At 41.6% G+C, this 23642-nt stretch overlaps 5 protein-coding genes across 5 annotated transcripts in view; 2 read left to right on the forward strand and 3 right to left on the reverse strand.

The window, feature by feature from the left end:
* LOC146966635 (histone H4) overlaps nucleotides 1–23642 on the reverse strand; it is a 126835-nt gene that overhangs the window by 17896 nt on the left and 85297 nt on the right. The window lies entirely within an intron of this gene.
* On the reverse strand, nucleotides 13324–13755 carry LOC146966640 (histone H2A). Its single transcript, XM_085763711.1, has one exon. The coding sequence runs from the start codon at nucleotides 13738–13740 to the stop codon at nucleotides 13354–13356; it is 387 nt and encodes a 128-aa protein (XP_085619837.1). The 5' UTR covers nucleotides 13741–13755; the 3' UTR covers nucleotides 13324–13353.
* On the forward strand, nucleotides 14052–14518 carry LOC146966641 (histone H3). The gene has a single exon (XM_085763710.1). It carries the CDS (start codon nucleotides 14103–14105, stop codon nucleotides 14511–14513), a length of 411 nt encoding a protein of 136 aa, XP_085619836.1. The 5' UTR covers nucleotides 14052–14102; the 3' UTR covers nucleotides 14514–14518.
* Nucleotides 16360–19117, reverse strand: mix23 (mitochondrial matrix import factor 23). The gene is made up of 5 exons (XM_085763424.1): nucleotides 19007–19117; nucleotides 18284–18409; nucleotides 18039–18185; nucleotides 16790–16849; nucleotides 16360–16702 (listed from the first exon to the last, which is right to left on the reverse strand). The coding sequence occupies exons 1-5, from the start codon at nucleotides 19055–19057 to the stop codon at nucleotides 16652–16654; spliced, it is 435 nt and encodes a 144-aa protein (XP_085619550.1). The 5' UTR covers nucleotides 19058–19117; the 3' UTR covers nucleotides 16360–16651.
* On the forward strand, nucleotides 19805–23095 carry fam162a (family with sequence similarity 162 member A). The gene is made up of 5 exons (XM_085763876.1): nucleotides 19805–20006; nucleotides 20894–20995; nucleotides 21402–21513; nucleotides 22324–22432; nucleotides 22660–23095. Exons 1-5 carry the CDS (start codon nucleotides 19880–19882, stop codon nucleotides 22747–22749), a joined length of 540 nt encoding a protein of 179 aa, XP_085620002.1. The 5' UTR covers nucleotides 19805–19879; the 3' UTR covers nucleotides 22750–23095.

Consider the following 23642-nt stretch of genomic DNA (forward strand, 5'->3'; position numbering starts at 1 on the left):
TCAGAATCAAGTTGCACTACTTGCCATTGTAGATCATTTTTCCCCTCAGGTTTATTGAAGTTTCATTAAAATTAGACATTTACAAATTCAAAATGGTGCTTAAATGTAAAAAAAAAAAAAAAAAAATCATCATTGGGCTACATATCATATTGGCTTACACATAAAAACATGAAAAAAAGGATTGAACCACATAGTATCCAGAAATTTGTATTTTTATAGCACCTTCCACAGCTCAGGCTTAAAAAATGTTCCACAGTGGTGAGTAAAAATAACAGGTTCAAGCGGTAATGTGATGTGACAACTCTCCCAGACTGTCCTTTACTTAAGTATGTGTGGCTGGAAGTTTGAAAGCACACTGTTAGCCTTTGCTGTAAAACCTACAGTTAATTACTTTAAAATGTCCAGTAAAATAACTTAAAAACATTGAACAGTATAAAACTGTAACATGCATTGCATCATGGGAGTTTTATTATAAACTAGAGTATATTACTGTATAATTTCAAAAATGCAGTAGTATACTGTTGTAGCATGGGTCCACAAAACAAAAACAGTTATTTACTAGATTACTTACAGTAAACTACACTTTTGTATTTTCTAGTAAGGTACTGTAGTTTGGATTAGGCGGGAATGCATCTAAAAGCCATTCACCAGTTGCCAGATACGTTAAACAAAAGAAGAGGACGAAGAAGACGGTGGACAAGTAAAGTCCATTCATCAACCTTGGTGGAGAGAGGCTACACCGTTGCGGTAAGTTTAAATGTAGAAATTAAACGTCTTGATTAAACCTGACCTGATTTAGCCTTTGCTTAGCATAATGCTAACATTACTCTGAATGATGTTATTAGCCTGAGATGTTCAGACAGTCACAAACACATAGCTACTTACCGACCAAGGTTAGCTAACATTATGTCTAACTGCTAAGTCGTGTAGAAGATTAATATCTAGATAGACACCACTTGTGAATTTCACCAAAACATTATTAATTCGCCTGGGTCTATGTGAGTGCGTGCGTGCCTGTGTTTCATGGCAGGAGGTAACGTTAAGTAGCTAGTTTAGGCTATGTGCTCTCTGGTGATAAATGTTCATACAATATGATCATTTGAATGCGGCCAAACTGCTGTATGCTGCTCGGTGTAACACCCAAGCCCTCCTGTGTGAGTCCTGCAGACTTGAGTCCGTTAAAATATTTATTTTTATTTTTGTCCCTAATGTCCTAGCTTTAGTAGCATGCTAGGATAGCCTTAGCCTGCTTGCTATTGTCGTCCCTTGTGCTCACTCTGTTCAGAGAGGAGCCAAGGCAGCCAGCCCAGTCACGTTTCTTGTCGAGAAGATTATGATTTATAATCTTGTGTGTGCGTCTGTAATATTAATTTGATTCAGTACCATTGTGATAGCCTTGACTAAGTTATATGTCAACTAAAATGCCCAGTAAAAATCTTAGAAACATTGAAAACAGTACAAAACTGTATAATTTCAAAAATACGGTATGATACTGGTCTCTTATACAATGCATCATGGGCCCACAAAGCAAAAATGGTTACCTACTGGATTATTTACAGTTAACTACACTAATACATTTTTCAAGTAAGGTTACCGTTGTTGATAACAGTTGTTATAGATAATTTACAGTAAACAACAGTTTGTGTATTTTCTAGTAATGTACCGTAGTTTGGATTAGGTGGGACAAAGCACCTAAAAGCTAAAGATCACTACACTCCCAGGGTTCCCTCAGGTCTTTGAAATTCTTAAAAGTTTGATAGAATTTGTGGCAAAAGTATCAAAGTATTGAAAGTTTTTTTTTTTTTTTTTTTAAATATAAAGATATGGGAAAGTGATCGAATTTTTTGTAATGGTAGTTTGTGAATATAAATTAAGTGGTGCAGCTGAATCTATACATTGCTTTTATACATCTGTTTAATTTGTTGTTTGTAGCATTAGGAAGCGACATTCCAAGGAAGGGGTGTGTACCAGGCTCCAAGAGAGTCCAGGCAAGAGAGAGGAACCTTGAGGGCTGGCCATGCAACTCCAGTGCTGGGCTGTCTAACCAGAGATTTGTAAGTTTTTATGTAAGGAAAAATATAAATTGGAAATGCTAATTGATAAGTGGCGCAGCCAATTGTGTATGTGCTTAATGTGTGTGTCTGTTTGTTTGTGTTGGTTGTATCATCAGGAGCAGGAAGTGACCTTCCAGAGAAGCAGGTGAATACCAGGCTCCAGAAAAATCCAGACAGGAGAGAGGAACCTTTAGACTGGCCAGGGGCCTCTGGCACTGGGCTGTCTAATCAGAGCGTCAGATTCTGGTAAGTTGTATTGTACAAATTAAACATCTTGATTAAACTTGACCTGAATTAACATTTGCTTAGCATGATGTTAGTTAGCCTGAAATGTTCAGACATAGATAGTGTGGCATTTGTGTGTTTAGTGTGGGTGTACTTTACCAGCCCTTGGCAGGTGATCTTTAAACACATCTTCTCCATCTAACTATCTCCTTCATTTACTTCAGAAAGATACTCTCCACTGAAGTCCTTCCAACATCCCACTGATCGACACACCCATCACCAAACGAAAGCTCTGTGGTCTGTGGCCTCCCCTGGCCCCTTGCCCCATCGTTAGAGGTATTGTTCAACCTTTCCTGGAATTTTTTTTTTTTTTTTTAAAGGGACAACGAGGAGTCTCATATTAATGTGGATGGATCTACGTTTACACTTGTTAATGGGTCAATTTTCAATAAATATGTTGTTTTGTCTTTATAGTAATTTTGATATTATTTAGTGGTCGGCTCGCCCAGCATTTCCTACTTTCGGTTTCGCAAACACTGCCTGCCGGGTCATGGGAATAACGCTGTCGAATCAACCGCTTATGGTCGAAACTACGACGGTATCTGATCGTCTTTGAACCTCCGAATTTTATTCTTGATCAATTAAAACATTCTTAGCAAATGTTTTCGCTTTTTTCCATCTTGTGCCGGTTCAAGAATTTCACCGTGCGCGCCGTAAGCTCATGGGAAATGTTAGTCTGAAAACACTTTGCTTTCCAAAACTCCTAATTGTCCCTTTAAGTTTAGTACATTGCATAAAATTTGATTCAGTCTTTAACTCTTTTAAAAGTGTTTATGTTTCAAACATTTGTAAGCACTTTGTACTTTCATATTGTATGAATTGTATTGTTGTATTGAATTAATTGTACTGAATACTACAACTGTTGTTAGTGAAACTATGAATTTCATACTTGAATTTGATACTGTTTTGATTTTTAAAAAAGTTTATGTATTGCAAAATTTGTACTGTTTTTGTGTGTATGTTTTTAAATAAAGAATTTGAATTTACTGCATATCACTGTAAATATTTTTTATTTTACAGTAATCTACAGGCCACTGCAGTTCAATAATATACATCAATATTTTCAGTAATACATTTCTTACTGTAAAACGGTATAACAGTAAGGATAATTTACTGGCAGCACTGTTGCCTGCTTTATACTGTAGTTTTCATTTACAGTAACATATTGGCAGCACCGTTGCCTGCTTCATACTGTAGTTTTTGTTTACAGTAACATATTGGCAGCACCGTTGCCTGCTTTATACTGTAGTTTTTGTTTACAGTAACATACTGGCAGCACCGTTGCCTGCTTCATACTGTAGTTTTTGTTTACAGTAACATACTGGCAGCACCGTTGCCTGCTTCATACTGTAGTTTTTGTTTACAGTAACATATTGGCAGCACCGTTGCCTGCTTCATACTGTAGTTTTTGTTTACAGTAACATACTGGCAGCACCGTTGCCTGCTTTATACTGTATTAGCCGTTTACAGTAACTACTGTAACAGTCGTTTACAATAATAAGCAGGCAACGGTGCTGCCAGTATGTTATTGTAAAACAGCAGGAAAAAGGCTAACAGTGCATGCTCACCACATACCAGATTTGATTTATGATCCCTAACCTTGTATTAGGTATTTTGTCTGACACTATCTTGGACTTTTTTATTTTAGCGATGGCCCTTTCTACGTGCACCCTGTGCTTTGCAATGCGCTTTGTCGCTAGCACATCTCCAGCTGGCATTTGCCTCTTAGACCTTGAAAACGGTGGCAGGTTTAACTTCAGTCCAACAGTTTGCATCTCTTCCTCAATCAAAAAGCCCTTATCAGCCATTATGCCATCCCCTTTTTGCAAATAGCCACTGTCTATAAGTTTCTCTAGCAGCGGGATGATACCACACTGTCTGACTATCTCCTTGTCAGACATGCATCCTGTGAAGAGGGAAGATGAAAAAATCACAGCACCACGAGGGTCACAGGCAACTAGCGATTTTAGGGTGTTTGTGTTTTTGTAGCTTGAAAAGCTCTGGCTTTGCAACACCAGTGATGTTGGCCTTTCCATTTTCAGCTCTGTACAATCTAATATTGCAAATGTGGATGAGTAGTCTGCTTTATAGGTTTCTGGCATGTTCTGTGCAATAACATCTCTGTGAGGCCAAATTGGTAATTCACCTAATACATCAAACATATAATGAATCCAGGAATTGAAAATATTACTTGCTGTTTGAATGTTTATACCAAATCTGAAGGCAAGGCACTTTAGGTCTTCGTTGTTGCGGAGTTTCATTAAAACAAACAGCAACTGGCTACGGAGGGGCATCTCAGCAACTTGCCAATCATTGCGCTTGTAGTTTAGGGGCACATTTATTTTAGGTGTGTGTGGATCATTTGGAATGCCAAATATTGTGCAAAGTTGGTTGAATCGTCCATATGTAAACCCAGTACTATATTCCAACATTTTAGGGATCTCACTGCTTTCCAGGAGTTCAGGTGTTAGAGTTTTCTTTTTAAGTGTGCTAATTTGTGCTTTGAGCCTTTCTATTTCAGTTTCTTTTGCAGACAACTTCAATTTCATTTTGTTGTTTTCTTCTTCTAATTTCTTCTCCTTTTCTGTGCTGTGCTCCTCCTCAGGCTTCCTTTCCAGCTGGCATCCAGGAAGTGGGGGTTGCTCAAGGCTCTCTGTAAAGAAATTATGTTTGCATGTTAATGATAATCATTTCATCTTTGTCACCTTTTTACAGCTGCCACTTGTTGGCCAAATTGGAGATCCTGACCCTGGAACAGCTTCTGCCAGCCAACCAGATGACCTGCCCAACTTTCCTCTGCCATCCCAACCCACCAGATTCTGCACAGTTCTGAATGAAAGTGCCATGCGTCGTTTCACAGAACTGAGCATTTCTTTTCCTGATTCTATAGCTCTAGAACAGGCAACCAGAGAACAGAGCACAAACAACTTGTGGTTCCATGCAAGGTCTGCCCGAATCACATCAACATCTTTTAAAAGAATCTGTTCTAGGAGAGCTGACCATGAAAAACTTGCTATAAGTTTAAAGAGTGCAGCATCAGTTCAAACTAAGGCCATGAAAAGAGGTGTAGAACAAGAGCCCGTAGCAGCAAAACAGTACACAAAGCTCACAGGAAATCTAGTGTATCCATGTGGTTTTGTTGTAAATCCTGATGCCCCACACCTTGGGGCCTCACCTGACCGTAAAGTGATAGAGAGAGGAGGGAGTGAAAGCTATGGGCTTTTAGAAATTAAGTGCCCTTCCAAGAGTAGCTACACAGAGTGTCCTTACCTTGGCAAGCAGGCAGACGGTAGCTACAAACTGAAAGAGTGTCATGCTCACCACTATCAAATAATGGGGCAGCTTGGGCTCACAGGTCTGGCATGGTGTGATTTTTTTGTGAAATGTGAAGATGACTACCACCTGGAAAGAATTCACTTTGATTGTGCAAAATGGGAACAAATGAAGCGAAAGCTTGATATATTTTTCTTTGAGCACTTTGTTACATGCCAGTGAGATAAATCTTACAGTACATTATGTTTTCTTGCGTCTGGCATTGCTGTATGTTTGTTTTGACTTCTGAACAGAGATTGAATGTGCCAATAAATTAACTGATCAGAATCAGAATCAGAATCAGATTTATTTGCCAAGTATGTGCAGACATACAGTACTAGGAATTTGACTTATTCACTCGCTTGTACACACATAAAAAATACATGAGGACAGCAATTTGAAGAAGGTTTAACACTCACCACTGTCAACAATATACTGCTGAGTCTCCTCTGCATCATCAGTGCTGGAGGTGGAGACGGTGTCACAGGCCTGTACACTAAAAAAAAATTCTGGACATTAATTTACATTACCTTGTTTCTATTACATTACTGTATATCATCATAATCAACCTTTATTTAACCAGCGAGTTAGTCAAGAACATGGTCTTAGTACTACAGTAACAAGGCTATGTGACAGGTTGAATATGTTACCGTATTTCCTCAAATAATACCCGGTATTCAATTAATAGCTGCGTCTGATAAAATGTCCGGGTGTGTGTATCAGTGGCATAGGCAGAATTTAAATTTTGGGTGGGCCAGTACAAAATCGGATGGGCCATCTTTTCTCAGGACAGTGCATTTCATCTAGTGCACATCACATTTATTGCACAACCTTTTTTTTTTTTTTTGTAATTTGTTCTTGACCAACACAATATTTGATACAGATGAAATGATCTTTCCTGCCACTATGATGATAAACTGTATTTAACTGTACCTATGTAAACAGTAAAACTCAGTAACTAATCACAGAGGCAGCTCCATGCTGTCCCTGTGTGATGTTCAGGGACAGGTCAGGACAGTCTGAGGACAGACAGCTTTGAGGTTGAAGTCCTATAAAAATGAAATGCACCTGTGACTGTGAGGTCTGTCTACGTCTTGACCACATGTCAGCTGATCAGCTGTAGTAGAGGAAACTCCGCTCCACCGCGAGGAGCGCTTTTTTTTTCTTCTTTTTTTTAAATTAAGCTCCGGTAGCGACCGGCTGATATACGGGAGGATAGGCTACTGTAAACCAGCGCAGATCCGCTGTATTTATCAAAGCGTCACCGTGCTGAAGCACCGGGTCTGTTGAGTTGCGTTCATGAAGTTAGACGCTGCTTTCAAACTCTTCAGGCAGCTCAGTTATCAGTGTCTGCAGCTTTTTGACTCGTTACTCACTGGTCTTGGTGTTTTAGCGACCGTGCTACATGGCTGAGTCCAGTATTATACAACAGGTAACATTGTCTCTTCACCTCCTCTCTCCCTTGCTGGCTGCACTAACGTTTTACACAGAGATCCGCTACATCTGTCGGCTTTGTTTGTTTATATTTCACAGAACAAATACCATTGAAAGCGTGGGTGGCTGAGGTAACTAAAAGCCCCGGCTACTATGAGGAACTACTGTAACTTAGAAATATAACAGTAACAGTAGCCTAACAGTTAACTTACCGGTTTTTGGGTGGCTTCCGACAGCCTCCAAACTGCTCCCGAGTCTGATTTGGTACTTTTACAGCATGTACAGGGTTAGGATATAAGGATGTCGGCTGTCCATTCACAAAATGCTACATGAAAGATGAAACAAAATACGTTTAAATTAACTGTTGGGAGTCTTGGGACGCTATATTCACCTTTGATGTAAACTGACACCGACGTTAGTCTTACCTTGGAGCAGACGTACTTATGTTTGTCTATTTTCCTGACATTTAGTTGGGAGTGAGGCCCTCCACACTGCCTGATCCATTGCAGGCACCGGTCCTGCTGTGTTTTGGGCTTCGGAAACGGAAAAAATTGAACTCCCCCAGCCAAACTCTTTGGGTACCTGCTGTCCGATTTGCATATACCGTAGGCACATCGCTTCACCATTTTCACCAACTCCGACAAGCTGGAGTTCCGCAGCTTGTCGGACCTTGTTTACATAGTAACGGTTGCTATGATGTCTGATTGGACAATGACCGTTCGGGGGCGTGGTTTTGCGAAAGGTCAATTGTAGATAGTGATGTTTCATTAGCCTATTAGGCTAATTGAGAAGATTTAGGTCTACACATGCTGTTCAAATTCATATTTCTGATCTGGACAATTGTGTGCTGCTCTCATGTCAAGAATAAGTCACTGTTTACTGGATTGTTATTACTGCTAGCCTTATCAACCCCAAGTGTTTCACAGTTCTGCCTGGAGATGATGTATAGCACCACAGAGACCGGTGATTGCACTGGACTGGACAGCATCCGAGAGATTTATTAGGTTATATTACAATTCAATAATCATTATAAATGAGGCTGAGTATGGTGCATAGTGTTTATATCCAACATGTCACTGTTTACTAAATCAACATCAGTCTTACAGAATAAAGTTTGTGCAGTGCCTGCGTGAAGCTGACCTGCTGACAGATAGCTCATCATCACTAAACCCATTCTACCATCTGATTGTCCCTCGCTCACGTCCAGAGGACGGGACAAAGTCTCCTAGACATACATGTACAGTGCTCAGCATAAATGACTACCCCCCCCCCCCCCCCCCCCCCCTCTAAAAAGCAAGATTTTAATCAATATCTTAATGAACACAAGAACAATTTCCTAAATCTTGACAAGACTTAGTTTTAAAAAAACATTTGTGTAACTCATAACATTAAAATACAGTTAATATTACTTAGATTACAAAAACTTTAGTTTCACTCAAATTTGTTGATGCAAAAATGAATTCACCGCATAACAAAAACTACTATCTGGTATTTTGTATAAACCTGACATGATTTTTAAAGACAGCACCAAGTTTTAGGTATGGAATGAACAAGTTGGTGACACATTACGACATCTATCTTTTTCCATTCTTCAAAAACCACCACTTTAGAGTTTTCCGATTAACAGGAAAAGTGGGCGTAGCTGCTTTGTTTGTTTGTTGTCAGTGTTGGGTGAAAAACTAACACTTTCAATCAACTCAGAATCATGAAAACCCCCTAGTTTGACCCCTGGAAGTAATGTGGCTTCCCTTGGCAGGTGACTATGGAATGGGATTAGGGCCGTTGTGGAAAAAAGTGAGTTCTGACTTTTTTCCTCAGAATTCTGATTTCAAACTCAGAATTTAGATTTTAATCTGAAAATTCTGAGTTTCAATCAGAATTCTGAGATTAAAGTCAAAATCATTTTGAAGCAGTTTGGATAGCGGTAGTGTATGTATGTGGGAGAGTAAGGTGCTTGAATATGCATGGTGATGGGTCAAATATGGCTGTGCGTATAGCGGCCACGGACCTATGCAGAGCACAACTTTTGATCAGCACTATGATCTGTAAAAAAAAATTGAAGTCAATGGACAAAATCCCTCGGAGTACTTTTCTTATAATACAACCTGTGGAACTCACAAAATCGCTGCCAAAATGACAGGTCAAAATCAAAATGGCTGACTTCCTGTTTGTAGTGGATCATTGGTGGCTAGATTTTGTGTGTCTAAAAAAAAACAACCTTTTTGTGTGTCTGGACAACGTACACATGTGAACCAGCATCTTCCAAATTCAAAAAAATCCTTAGGGAGGTGCTTTTGAAAATGTCAAGGGGGCACTATAGTGGGTGCTATTTGGGGGGCTGGGTTAGAGAGCCAATTTTGCTCTGCCCATTTCATATGACTTTAAAATACTAACATATTCGCTATTCCCTACATTCATACTAAAGATTGTGCATTTTCAAGCATGTTCAAGCCACCATGGGCCTTTGCTGACACTTGGGCCCTAATAATGGGTCAATAAGTGGAAAATTACAATGCAGAGGACATTTAGGTCACCAGACAGAAAGTGATTCCACATCTGAAGTCAAACTTGGGGTTATTAGTCCATGAGCCAAGACCCCAAAATTGGCCTCCCGCAATCGAACGGGTGGGCAATTTCTAGTTTGTTTTTTTGACTTGGTAGACATCTCTAGTGAACAGTTTGGCATGATAACCATTGCAAACAGGTAGCTTAGTGGTGGTTATCATGTGTTGAATAGGTGGACCGGTAGAGTGGAAACTTGAAAACTGTGTATAGTGCTTGTTCGGTATTATGCTGTTTGTTGACCACTCAGTGCCTAAATCACTTCAAGGATGTTTTTCCCTTTTATCAAGACCCTACTGTAATAATAATAGACTCACCTCAGAAATATGTGAATGAAAATGTGATAAAAATTAGAACATAGGCCTACACATGAAATAGCCAACGTTTTTAGAGTGTTTTACTTTTCATGCAATAACAAGAACAAACAAATATTTTTTTTACACAATTAAAATCAACTAAAGAGCTTGCTCCTTCTGTCACAAATAATGTGGAGCATACTGCCAGTACAGTATTTCAAGTGTCCCTCTGTCAATGACCTACGCCTGGCCAACAGCCTGAACGAGTTTCTACTGCCGCTTTGAAGACAATGGGACAGACCTGATATCCCCCACACCTCCAACCACCAGCCATCGATCAGCAACAGCTCCTCCAAACCTGGATCACCTACACAGCCCCCACACCCAAGTGCCACCCTCCCCCACCACCTCTCACACCTCTCTCCATCGTAGAAATCAAAATCAAATCAAAGAAGGAGAGGTGAAGAGACTGTTTAAACGGCTGAACCCGTGCAAAGCTGCAGGCCCAAACTCTAGCCGTTTTTCCTACTAACATCAGCGGGTCGACGCAGGTTTTTTAAATGCGGGTCGACCCGCTAAACAATCGGCATTTGGCTTCTTTCCCCATTGACCAAAATGAGCCGGGTCTGTCTGTCTAACCCCGCATAAAACAGTCGCCCCGCTTTCATTCGCAGTGCGAGAAACACCGTGTCATGCCCCTGCCGCCCGCCACGGAGGACAGCGAGTCTGCCGCGGCCGCCTTATGATGGACGTCCGCGGCCACAACATGTCAGTTAAACAGACTGTCGCTTCTTTTTTTTCAATCTTTTTTGGTCAGTGTTCTTTGATCTTTAAATCCCAGTCTTGAATGCAAGCAGAGCTTTGTTTTGGTAGCCTACGTGAGACGCGACTGGTACGATGATGTGGCATCACGTAACGCCCAATGTCATCACATAAATTAGCGGGTTGAGCCGGGTCTGGTGTTCCCACTGCAAGCCGATCAGAGCCGAGCCGATTGAAGGCGATTTTTAACCCGCGTCGCTTGCCGAGAGTCATTTGACGCGGGTCGACGGGGGGGCATAATCAGTCCGATTGAAAAGTCCGACAGCTCATTTCTCCGACTACCCATTCTACAGTGTTAAGGTTAGGTTTTTAGGGTAAGGTTGAGGGTAGGGCTACTTAAGTCGGAGAAATGGGAGGTCGGACTAATGGACTCAAAAAATAAAGAAATGTATGGTCGGAGAAATGGGTAGTCAGACAGACGTCCCGGGTTGACCGGGTCGGTGCGTTTATGGGTTTAAAAGGGTTTTTTGGCCAGTGGGAAAGGGGTATAAGTCTCCCCCCTCCACCTGAAGCACTGAGCCAATCAGCTGTCTCCGGTGTTCACACACATTTTTAACACCTCACTGGAGAACTGTCATATGCCAGCTTGCTTCAAGGCCTCAGCCATTGTTCCAGTTCCCAAAAAGACAAGGATCACTGGCCTTAATGACTACAGACCTGTTGCTCTGACTTCTGTGGTCATGAAGACTTTTGAGTGCCTCGTCTTGTCCCACCTTAAGGACATTACAGTTCACCTACAGAGCCAACAGATCTGTAGATGATGCTGTAAACATGGCCCTCCACTAGCACCTGGACTGGATCCTACGCCAGGATACTGTTTGTGGACTTCAGCTCTGCCTTCAATACGATCATCCCAGCTCTGCTCCGTGACAAGCTCTCCCAGCTTAATGTGCCTGACTCCATGTGCAGGTGGATTACGGACTTCCTGACTGACAGACGGTAGTTCGTGAGGCTGGGGAAGCATGTCTCTGACACCCAGACCATCAGCACTGGATCCCCCCAAGGTTGCGTCCTTTCTCCTCTGCTGTTCTCCCTGTACACCATCAGCTGCACATCTGGACACCAGTCTGTCAAGCTCCTGAAATTTGCTGACACCACCCTCATCTGCCTCATCTCTGATGGGAGCGAGTCGGCCTACAGCAGCGAGACGGACCCTCTGGTGTCATGGTGCAACATGAACAACCTGGAGCTGAACGCTCTGAAGACAGTGGAGATGATAGTGGACTTCAGAAAGGACCAAGCTGCCCTCCCCCCTGTCATCCTCTGTGACTCTACAGTGACCCTGGTTGAGTCCTTCTTCTTCCTGGGCACCACCATCTCCCAGGAGCTCCAATGGGAGCAGAACATCAGCTCCCTCACCAAGAAGCCTCAGCAGAGGATAGGCTATACTTCCTGCTGCAGCTGAAGAAGTTTCACCTCCCTGTGAAGATGCTGGTGAACTTCTACACTGCCACCACTGAATCCATCCTCACATTCTCCATGTCAGTCTGGTGTGCTGCAGCTACAGCCAGAGACAAGGCCAAACTGCAGCGTGTCATTCACTCTGCCCAGAGGGTGATCGGCTGCAGCCTCCCATCTCTTCAAGAGCTGTACATCTCCAGGACCAGAGCCAGAATAGCTGCTGACCCCTCTTACCCTGGACACAAACTCTTCAAGCCCCTCCCCTCTGGCAAAAGGCTCCGGTCCATCCGGACCAGGACCTCACGCCACAAGAACAGTTTCTTCCTCTCTGCAGTCAGCCTAATGAACAATGCCCCAGTTCCCCCCTAAATAACCCTAAACCTATGGATGTAATATGCTATAATGTTAATGTCATCTTTACTCACTACATCTTAGCCTTCTTAACCTTGGATGTATATATAAACCATTAAAAATGTTCCCTGTATAATGTGATTTCACAAAAGTCCTCTGCTACTTCCTGCTAACAGCAGTATTAAAGCCGATTATCCCCCTCGCTCCCTCATGCACCCAGTGGAATTAGCGCCAACTAGTGGTGCAAACAAATATTATCTGCAGGGCCTTTCTGCAACTGCAAAGGCGCTCTAAATCATCAGTAGTGGCACACAAATTATGAAATGTGCAACATCGGAGAATGGCCATAATTGGTGTATATGGCATTTTTATGGTCAAAATAGTGAATGCATGATAAATATTGTTAAGCTACTCTTGTGCGAAGGTTATCATACCAATTAATAATCTGGACATATATAGGAATAATAAAATAGCAACAAGAATTTGCCCACCCTTTCGATTGCGATTGGTGGTCTGGCTCATGGACTATATGTAGATAAATTGCTGCAAGCTTCAGTCATATATACACTTTGCTTATCTGCCTCACCCATGTGTGCTCTTTTATGTTTGAGTATGTGGCTCTTAATAAAAGAAAGGAGAACATGTTTTCTATAGTAAAATCTAAAATTGCACCCTTCATGAAATAAAATGCTACTTTTTACATGTAGTGTTACTCTTGAATCCTGTTGCCACGAACACAAAAAAGATGTTTCACTACTATACAGACATTTGACTCTTTTAGGTTCGAGTATGTGGCTCTGAAAAGAGCCTTTGTGTTGGTGGTGTCCAGGAGAAGTTTACTTGGCCTTGGCGGGCTTCTCGGTCTTCTTGGGCAGGAGAACAGCCTGGATGTTGGGCAGCACACCACCCTGAGCGATGGTGACTCCTCCCAGCAGCTTGTTGAGCTCCTCGTCGTTGCGGACGGCCAGCTGCAGGTGACGGGGGATGATCCTGGTCTTCTTGTTGTCGCGGGCAGCGTTTCCAGCCAACTCGAGGATCTCAGCGGTCAGGTACTCGAGCACAGCCGCCAGGTAGACGGGAGCACCAGCCCCCACACGCTGAGCATAGTTTCCTTTGCGGAGCAGCCTGTGGACACGACCCACTGGGAACTGGAGCCCAGCACGGGAGGAGCGGGTCTTTGCCTTTGCTCTGGCCTTTCCCCCGGTCTTTCCTCTTCCACTCATGGTTGGTTGTTTTCTTTAGTCTGGGTACAAAGAAATGTGAGGCTCCACAGCTCAACTGTCTCTTATATGAGCGCAGGAGCGGGACGCTTTGTGCCGGACCAACCAGAGAGAGGCTCCAGCAGCGGCTTCCTGCTCTGGGTTTGTCCGGGCTTTTTCAAAGCTGTTTCCTCCAATGAGCAGCAGAGACTCGGGCGGCGGGTTGGTCCTGTGGGCGGCGCTGAGCTCCAGCAGGAGCCCCTCACCAATCACCAGCCACAGACGTCGAGCAGCGTCACTGTGTCCCAGCCGGTCTCAGGCTTTAAGAGCCGAGTGCCGCGGCGGTTCATCACACTTTTCTCCAGTTTAGAGAAAGACGCAGTGAAATGGCAAGAACCAAGCAGACCGCTCGTAAGTCCACCGGAGGCAAAGCCCCCAGGAAGCAGCTGGCCACCAAGGCTGCCCGTAAGAGCGCCCCGGCCACCGGCGGCGTCAAGAAGCCTCACCGTTACAGGCCCGGTACCGTGGCTCTCCGTGAGATCCGTCGTTACCAGAAATCCACCGAGCTGCTCATCCGCAAGCTGCCCTTCCAGCGCCTGGTAAGGGAAATCGCCCAGGACTTCAAGACCGACCTGCGTTTCCAGAGCTCCGCCGTCATGGCTCTGCAGGAGGCCAGCGAGGCTTACCTGGTGGGTCTGTTCGAGGACACCAACCTGTGCGCCATCCACGCCAAGAGGGTCACCATCATGCCCAAAGACATCCAGCTGGCCCGCCGCATCCGTGGAGAGAGAGCTTAAACCAGACTTCTCTAACAACTACCAAGGCTCTTTTAAGAGCCACTTCACTCGAGATAAAGAGTTATTTCCTAAGTCAATAACAGTAGCCTATTTATTGAATAAATACAATGGAATTTTAATCATCATTTTGCATTCTAGTAGCACCGCAAGTAACATGAGTGTATTGTAAATTTATGTTTACATCAGGGATGAAAACAGCGCGCCGAAAAGCGAAACTCGGTTTTTTCATGACTAATTAGGTGACTTGTGTGAATCGTTCAGATCCGAAGAGTTTTTGTTTTTGAGGGAGGGGGGGGGTCTCAGCGTCTCAGCTGGGGTCAGTAAAATGTTTTTCTAACAGGCTGACAGTGACAATCACGTGAAACTGAGGCGAACTCATTCATGGTTGTCTCTGATTATACTGATAACAGCCGACCTCCAATGTAGACGCGCGACATGCGCGCTCATTAAAGCGGCGCGTATCCGCGTGCAGTCGGTGCGACGGCGACGCTGTTTTTTCCCCCGTGGAGCTGTGGCCGCGGACATGCACGGTTCCCTACGTTGCTGTCAGGCAGGTGTTTCCACGGAGCTCTGCCCCGTTTCAGAGGTGAAGGAAGCCCTAAACTAACACATTATATAGGCCTATATGTCCATTACACACTGAATGAAACATCCCATGTCTTTATTTATTCAGTTTATTTTAATAGTAATAATTATGACTAACATTCAGTGAAGACCTAAAATTCAGTATCTCCAAAATTGAAATATTGCAAAGGATTTTTTTTTAAAAAGCATTTTTAATATAGAAATGTTGTCCTTCTGAAAACTATGTCCATAATCAATCAATCAATACTTGGTTGGGGTTGAACTACTGGAACTTGACTTTTCCATGATATTGTAATGTAATCATTTGGTAATGGTGAGCACCTCCCACCCCCCACCCCCCCCCCCCACGCCAGACAATTCCTCTCTTTTTTGGTCCTGACCCGTTTGCATCCCTGTTACATTAATCAGAAACAGAAGTGAACCAAGCACTTCTTTGCAATAGAAATAGTTTGTCACATAGTAACAAGATTTTTCTAGATTAAGGCATCATATCAAAACGCAATTCCTCTTTGGAATCATTATACACTGCAGCAGTTACAAAAGTGATGCGACTTGAGGTTTGTATTTTAATTGCATTAGTAAACCTTTTTTTTCTTTGGGTGAAGTAGGATCATCAACATCTATCAGACTGGCAGTTAAAACTGAACATTACCAAAGTCTCTGACATTACCTACGGATAGTAATTTTTTTTTTCTTACATTATGTGGGATTGGGCCCAGCCTCTGCTGCCCTGCACCGATGAGCAATAGAGCTAATGGATGGATGGATGAAAGGCCTATGCAAGTTCACTTGCCTGACAATACGATTTCACACATATTTGACATTACAAAATAAGGGATGATACAGAATCTAACAAAACAAGAAAATGCACTGACACTGCCTACATTCCTGTCTGCCAACTTTCCTGAATTATGCAAAACCAAATTTGCTCTCTGAGGCCATATTGAGGTGCTAAATGCTAATGTTGGCATAGTACTGACATGCTTACAGTAGCATTTTAACATGTTCTGCAGGTATAATGTTTACCTGACAGAATTATTCTCATTTTTTAAATCAATCAAAAAAATATTTCACCTGGTGATGATTATAGATGGAACCTTTTCTTATTTCTTAAAATTCAAAAGTAAGGTTAATACATCCAGCAGTTATTTCAGTCAGGACCAAAATGGTGGCCCACAAACAAACCACCAGGCAGAATTACATTTATCCTAAAGGAAAAAAAATGCATCGACTTGAACAAGAATTTAAGACAGCGTGGCCATGGATTAAACTGAGTCCTTCATTTCATTTGGATGTAGAAAACACTGAGTCACTCAGACAACTTTTGTGTCACTTGAAAACATTTCACTGTCTTTTTAAAAAACTGTTTTTTTTGTACAATGTTTCTCATCAAAGAAAGCATACAGATTACTGTTACACAGCCGTGGTAATGCCATACATAGTGACAATGGAATAGAGGTTGGACAAGAGGTCGAAGAGGTCTGGGTGGTGGACAGCCTGCGGTCGGCTCGACAGCAGGAGACAGTATCGCCAGCCTGGATATGAACCTAGGTTCACTTCACCTTCGGAGGCGTGTAGTGGATTCTGCACCTTTCACTGAAAATCTGAGGAGAGGAAATTGGGATTAAGATCATATAGGGCACGTCGTTTATGTGTGATTATATGGTTTTATGGATGAATAGTGAGCGTACCTTCAAGCTTCTATCATTGACAACTTCTTCAACATTCAGCTCTGACTGCATTAGCTTTAACTGGAGAAAAGGAAGAAAACAAATGCATTTTGTATCATTTTCACTTCAACTACGAATGCAATTTCTGCTGCACATTCATGATCTTATAGGGTTTAATTAGGATATTATCTCACAGATCACATGGTCAGTTTGTTTATGACAGGAATGGAGAAAATATTTTTTGTGGGGCTTGTTAGACAGTCTATATTTTTACTTAACAATAAACTGGTATGTTAACCCTTCATTTCTAACATTGCCTTGTTGAGACTTTTGTTCTAGTAGTGAAGAATGAGATATTTATTAGGTCTTTAGTTACGGTAAGTTTCACTGGGTAACACTCACACCCTTAACCTCTGAGTTGAATAGAAAAGATTGAGTATCATGTTTTGTAATAATTAAGATATGTTCCCTAACCTCTGAATATCTCAACCCAGGTGTCAGGGCTGTTCTTCTATGTTAAAAATGTCACTGGATAGTTTTAGTCTCTATCTGCCATACCTGAACTAAGATAGGGGATAGTTAAATACTATATCCCAATGACCTTAGTTATATGGTAAACCTCTGGATACTTCAACCCAGGCATCAGGGCTATTCGTCCATGTTAAGTAGGCCGCTGAGTGGTTTTTAATCTATATCTGCCATCCCTGAACTAGGACTGATGTCAGATCTCTAAATAGCAGGTAAAGTTATTTTAAGTGGAGTCAGATTAAATAATTACTTTACTTTGAAAAACCTCATCTTAACACCGGAATGACAGAATACGCAGTGGGGAAATATTGTTAAATGTCTCTAAATATGTCCTCCCCTAAGCTCACAGTGGGGAAACATCTATGAAAAGAAAAGAGAAAAAAAAGACTTCCATTAATAAAAGAAGGACAGCACTTTAAAAAGAGGAAATAAGGAATATTTTATAGATTTGGGTGACACCAAGGACACACAGTCTCAAGTACTGGTCAAAATTGAAAAACACTGAATCCTGCATCTTTCATAGTGTTTCATTAGATTATATACCTGCCATACTGAAAAGTGACATGGGATTTTTGTTTTGTTTTGTTTTTGTCCAACTACAAACCTTTGAGCACCGCAAATCAAAATGCTGATTATTCATTTGGTGAGTCTACCTGCAAAATATGGACCTACTTCAAAGTAAAGCTGACATCTTACAGCCTTGGGGAACTGAGGCCCTGCTGTATTTTAAAAAAGGCCTTACTTTGGTTTGCTCCTTTCTGAGTTGTTTGATGAGCGCCAGGTTTTCGCTGTCCTTTGCTCTTTGCTCACGCAGTTGTCCGACCACCTCAGATGTTTGGCCTATACAGGTCTTGATAGCTCTGTCTCTGGTGAGATGGGCCTCCATCATCTGTGGGGGAGCACAGAGGAAAAGGACATGTAGCAAGTTTTATATATTTCATTGTAATACACACTGTGCACATAAACCATCATATTAGCCACACTCACAGATTCATACAGTTGTTTGCATGTTTGCGTGGCATCCACTTTGCCTGAGAAGGAGACAGTGGGCACAGTGGTGTTCAGGGCGTGGACTATGCGGTCATCTATGGTGCGCATCGCCTTCAGCACCTCCTGAGAAACCCACAGTGAGAGGAAAACAATGACACAAAACAAATCACAACAAATATGTTACACTGAAGATATATAACATTGTGCAACAAGTGCAACTTATGTATTTGTCATTTATTTCAGCTATTTGGGCATGGAACAGCAAAAACAAACACATAAGAATCCTTAAGGCTCCATTTTCCTCTCACAAGGACAAAAGTAAGTGAACTACGGTAACTGTACGTAATAAATAATGAAATGCTGACAGTTGTTTCTATGATTAGTCTTCATTTTGCTCTCATGTGGCCATTTCTAGCTTTATTCTTTTAGGTTTTAAAAATAAAAAATATGGCATTAGTCAAAGGAGATCAGTAAACAACTTCAGGCGGTTTGTTTTGTTGCTTTCTAATTACTCTAATTGCTGCTCTTAACCACATGCAGACAGTTTGGTTGTGTGATCCAGATCACACAGTGAGCATTAGTGCACAGGAGGGTCACTCATTCACTCAACTACACCGGGAATAAGCCACTCGGCGCCGCATCCCCCGAGGACTGCCGACTCGTATCGATGACAGTCCGTGCTGCGTTAGCACAGATCGATTAAAGTTTCATTTAAATTACCTGAAACATTGAAAAGTCCTCACAGTTTAAAGTGCCACCGGGCGCCGCCATAGTGGACTGCGGGGTCCTCTGCAAACACAGCGCCAGGTGACTGTCCGAGAAGATGCCTGATTAAATATAAATATTATAACTCATTTAACAAATGTATTCGTCGTGTTAGGTTAATCTCGAAGCAAGGTATCTATTTTAAAAAATGTATATAATAATACCTGTATCTGAATGAACATTAAAAAGAAAAGACCAAGAGATTCAGAACAGTTACGTAATGTGGGGTCAAAGTCTGGCCAAGTCCAACCAATGGACGAATAGATCATGCAAAGTTATTAAAAGCCTATATTACATAAATTTAATTTCCATGAGGCGAAGTTTTTCTTTTTCTTTTCTGGTAAATTCCCTAGCCTAATTTTAATTGTTTCTTGCTGATCTTGAACATTACTACATTTACATTGGTAACAAACAGGAAGTTCACGTCAATTTTATTCTTAATTTCACTTTAAGAAGTCTTACTTAGTCTATATTTTAACATTTATTTTTAATTCACGATTTTTGTTAAATCAAATTTAATCTTTTCTGTGTTATCTATGTCTGAACCATAGACAAAAAAAAAGAGGTCTGAACCTGAACCGATGTGAATGTCTGCACAATGCCCACCTTGAATAAAGGGGGGGGACGTAATCTCAAACAAAAACAAATAAATAAAAATCATATGAATGATCTTTTGTGACGCTTAACCATAATGAATCGGTGATTTTAGTCTGTACTGATCAAACTGCGTATCAAACACTGTGTGAATTTCGATCAGGCAGGTGACCGGGCTCCTATGATTATATGAGGGGTCCTGCCACTGGCAAGTAGCTTGACTTTCAGCAGCTGATGGTGGTGGTGGACTCATTGGACTACAAAACCTGGCCAGACTCAGAACTCAAGCCACTTCAACAACAACAACAACAACAAAACATGAATTTCGTCAGGTCTCGTCTCTCCGTCGGCAGCATCTTAGGTTGGTTTCCCACCGGGGGTCTTTTGTTTTTCCGGCTAATGTCGCACCCACTTATTCGCTACTTGGTTTCTGAAGTTAAACTGCAGTTGTAGCAAAATTACCCAACCTAGAACATAATTTTAGTAAATCACTTTTTTATTTAATGTTTCTTTTATCTGGTTGGTACATGGCTGTGGGTCGTGTGTGAGCCGATCAGCTGTGTTGACAGATAAAAGTATTTGCTCTGTTGTTTTTGGAAAACGCCTCTCGTAGCAGTCGTATCATTGCACTTTGCTGTTTGTTAGTGTGACACACCTATAATGTCATTGCGAAACGTGTATTATAAATTATATTGTGGGTGGATATATTCATATAAAACTAGGTGATAGTGGGATTAAACACTTGCATGCATATCTATCTATCTATCTATCTATCTATCTATCTATCTATCTATCTATCTATCTATCTATCTATCTATCTATCTATCTATCTATCTATCTGCTGTATGTCTTGGGTGGCCTGTGTTATTATGTGGTGTTTGTGAACTGATGCTTTGACAGAACAAGCAAAGTCATCTTTAGGTTTAGGAAATATCTGTCCCCATCTGAGCTGCTGATTAGTTGGAAAATAAATGCCAATCAACCACTCTGATAATCAATTAATTTTAAAAACCGGTCAAATCAAGTCTTTCAGCTATGGTGTGAGAATTTGCTGTGTTTTTGTCCCTGTTTGTGAACAGACTGTCTTGCAGGTTTTGACAGCTGGTCGGCTAAAACTAGCTGATTGACACTGGCACCTCAAGCTTGAATGAAATTATTCTTCTAATGTTTTCTTCTATTTTGTGACATTTGTTATCTATATATTTGTATTTATTATATTACAACACTTTCGTATATATACCTCAACAGGTCAGAGGTGCAGGCTGGTTGCTGAAAAATGGAGCCACAGAGGGATGTGCAATAAACCACAGGAGATCAAAGCAGAGTCTCTACCTACAGCCCCAGCAGAAGGTAGACATTTCTGGATCCAGTTCAACTTTTATCTGTCACCCAGAGTATCATTACAAGTCTCATGCGTTTGCTAATCACCAATAAAAGCTTTGGAAAGGAAATCAAAGTTCAAATGAATCTGGTGTGAGACTGATGGATAAATAAAGTATCTCAAAAAGATTTAGATATCCTGTCCATCATAGGCCGCTTGTTGTTGCCACATAAAGTGTGTGAGCATTTTTCCACCAAGTCCCAAGGGAAGGAGGCGCACAGGAAGTAAGGGGTCACAATTCAGACTCTAATCTAATGGGGCTTGTGAAACTGAGCTTTCCTTCATTCATTGTTTCTTTTTGTCACAAATTGGGTTTGTGGACATTTGCTCCGTTTATTTATCCTTTGGCGTGTGTGCTTTGGTTCTGTCACACAGCAGCTCGCCCGGCCTTCAGGATCCCAGGCTCCAGACCCTCCGAGATGGACAAGAAGTTCTTGGTCTGGTCAGGACGTTTCAAGACCCCAGACCAGATACCGGAGTTTGTGTCGTAAGTAGCCCTTTTCCTGTTTACAGCAGACCTCCCACTGCACTGTGATCTAGTTAAGCCGCTTCACAAGAAACGGAGCTAGTGAGGCTGCTGCAGTTTGTGTTTGTGGCATAATGTAATTACTGAACCCAGGGTGGAGATGATATCCGAGATTGTTGCTTTGATAAAAGACCTGATTGTCACGCATACAAACTGCAGACCCCCCACCTCACGTACACACAATGAAGCAAGGCTCGCCATCAAAAAAACACTTGTCTGTGTTGAGTCATGGTGTAAAAGACAAGTGTCAGAGGACTGAATAGTAATCTAGAGTGATTGTTGCAGCTGAAACGTGGAACATAAACATCACAAAATATCAATAAAGGGTTTGAGTCGTGTTTTCTACACGGAACAAAAATATAAATGCCCCACTTTTGTTTTTGCTCCCATTTTTCATGAGCTGAACTCAAAGATCTAAAATGTCTTCTATGTACACAAAAGGTCTATTTCTCTCAAATATTGTTCACAAATCTGTCTAAATCTGTGTTAGAGAGCACTTCTCCTTTAATCCATCCACCTCACAGCTGTGGCATATCAAGATGCTGATTAGAAAGCATGATTATAGCACAGGTGTACATGAGGCTGGCCACAACAAAAGGCCAATATTTGAGAGAAATAGACCTTTTGTGTACGTAGAAAACGTTTCAGCTCTTTGAGTGAAAAATGGGAGCAAAAACAAAAGCGGGGCATTTATATTTTTGTTCAGTGTATATTGTTTTCTTATGTGTTTCTAAAAGAATATGTTTTTAAATACCTCTGTCTGTGCCACAGGTTCGAGATGCTTGATGCTGCCAGAAACAAAGTTAGAGTGAAAGCCTGCTACATTATGATGGCGGTCACAATCGGGGCCTGTCTGATAATGGTGATCCTTGGCAAGCGGGTGAGTTGGTGACAAAGACAAGTGCACCATGTCCAGACTCTGTTTCCAAAGAGCAAAGTGTCAGTTGAATGGTTGTGACAGCAGTTTTGTTCCTGCAAATTGTTCCTGTTTTCTTATCAGTGATTTATTTTTGTTTTACACAGAAAAATCCAAATGCTACCGTTGCTTCTTCTGTTTTGCAGGTGACATAAGTAGCATCAACTGTTTGTTTTTTTCTGTTCGTGCAGGCAGCAGGCAGGCACGAGTCCTTGACGGCCATGAACATGGAGAAGAAAGCTAAATTGAAGCAGGAATTTCTGACTGAGAAGGCTCAGTGACGACGGACACCTCGTCTCATCACAACCTCGTTGTTTTGTCCAGATGCTGGGCGCAGTAGTGTCACCTTCCCAGCTGTGTGAACCGAAGCCTCATCACTCTCCGCTCCAGTTGTTTTGGAGAAGTAGGGCAACAAAAAGAGCAGTGGATACTAGCTGGTATTTTGCAAACAGCAGAGTACACAAATATGGATTATTTTATCACTTTGAAACCCAGTGTTTTGATGTATAGAAGTTAAAAGTTGACATCTGCTTTTGAGCAAACTGTTGTTAAGCGGTACCATATGGTTGTATGAGAATAAAAATCAGGTTTCAAGGGAAGTTTTGAATGAATATTGCCACTTACACAGCAAAACAATATATTTCAGATAATAAATCAGCACAAAACCACCTAGTTTAGATTAAAGTACTCTGTCATTGCCAGCACATGTCCAACATCTGTCTCTGAAACTCTCCAGCATAAATGCCTGTTTTTTAAATTTGCCTTAGAGGCAAACGTTTTGGTTTTATCCGCCTTGTGAAGACACGTCAGACCTCAAAGGTTTCAAAGGGCCTTCAGTTTTCTAAAGCGACTGTCAGGAAATGTCTCGGATCCATGTGTAAATGGTCTCTCCCAAGATTCATGTAATTTGGCGTATTTGTCACATCTGTTTGTACATAGTGAGCACCAAAAGAATTGAGTTTAATAAACTAATGCTTCTTGAGATTTTGTTTTGTCTGATTTAATGACCTAATCCAATTCTGGTTCAATTTAAACTGTTGAAATTATTCCAAAATTATACTACTTCCTCAGTGTTGTCAGTATATTTTCCCTTCAGTATGTAACGTAGTTCGTTAGCTTGAATTTCTCCAGTGCGTTCCAACAAATACAAACAAGCAAGGCTGTAATAAGTCGA

This window comes from Trachurus japonicus, chromosome 20, assembly GCF_045865225.1.
Source record: "Trachurus japonicus isolate A0001 chromosome 20, Traja_1.0".
Lineage (NCBI taxonomy): Eukaryota > Metazoa > Chordata > Actinopteri > Carangiformes > Carangidae > Trachurus > Trachurus japonicus.

Excerpts from the sequence above, each read along its gene's own strand:
- LOC146966640 (XM_085763711.1), bottom strand. The coding sequence starts at position 13,740 with ATGAGTGGAAGAGGAAAGACCGGGGGAAAGGCCAGAGCAAAGGCAAAG.
- LOC146966641 (XM_085763710.1), top strand. The coding sequence starts at position 14,103 with ATGGCAAGAACCAAGCAGACCGCTCGTAAGTCCACCGGAGGCAAAGCC.
- mix23 (XM_085763424.1), bottom strand. The coding sequence starts at position 19,057 with ATGGCGGCGCCCGGTGGCACTTTAAACTGTGAGGACTTTTCAATGTTT. Across the intron at positions 18,186-18,283 it reads GCAAACAACTGTATGAATCT|ATGATGGAGGCCCATCTCAC; the intron begins GTGAGTGTGGCT and ends GCTCCCCCACAG. Across the intron at positions 16,850-18,038 it reads TCAGAAAGGAGCAAACCAAA|TTAAAGCTAATGCAGTCAGA; the intron begins GTAAGGCCTTTT and ends CCTTTTCTCCAG.
- fam162a (XM_085763876.1), top strand. The coding sequence starts at position 19,880 with ATGGTGGTGGTGGACTCATTGGACTACAAAACCTGGCCAGACTCAGAA. Across the intron at positions 21,514-22,323 it reads CAGATACCGGAGTTTGTGTC|GTTCGAGATGCTTGATGCTG; the intron begins GTAAGTAGCCCT and ends TCTGTGCCACAG. Across the intron at positions 22,433-22,659 it reads TGGTGATCCTTGGCAAGCGG|GCAGCAGGCAGGCACGAGTC; the intron begins GTGAGTTGGTGA and ends CTGTTCGTGCAG.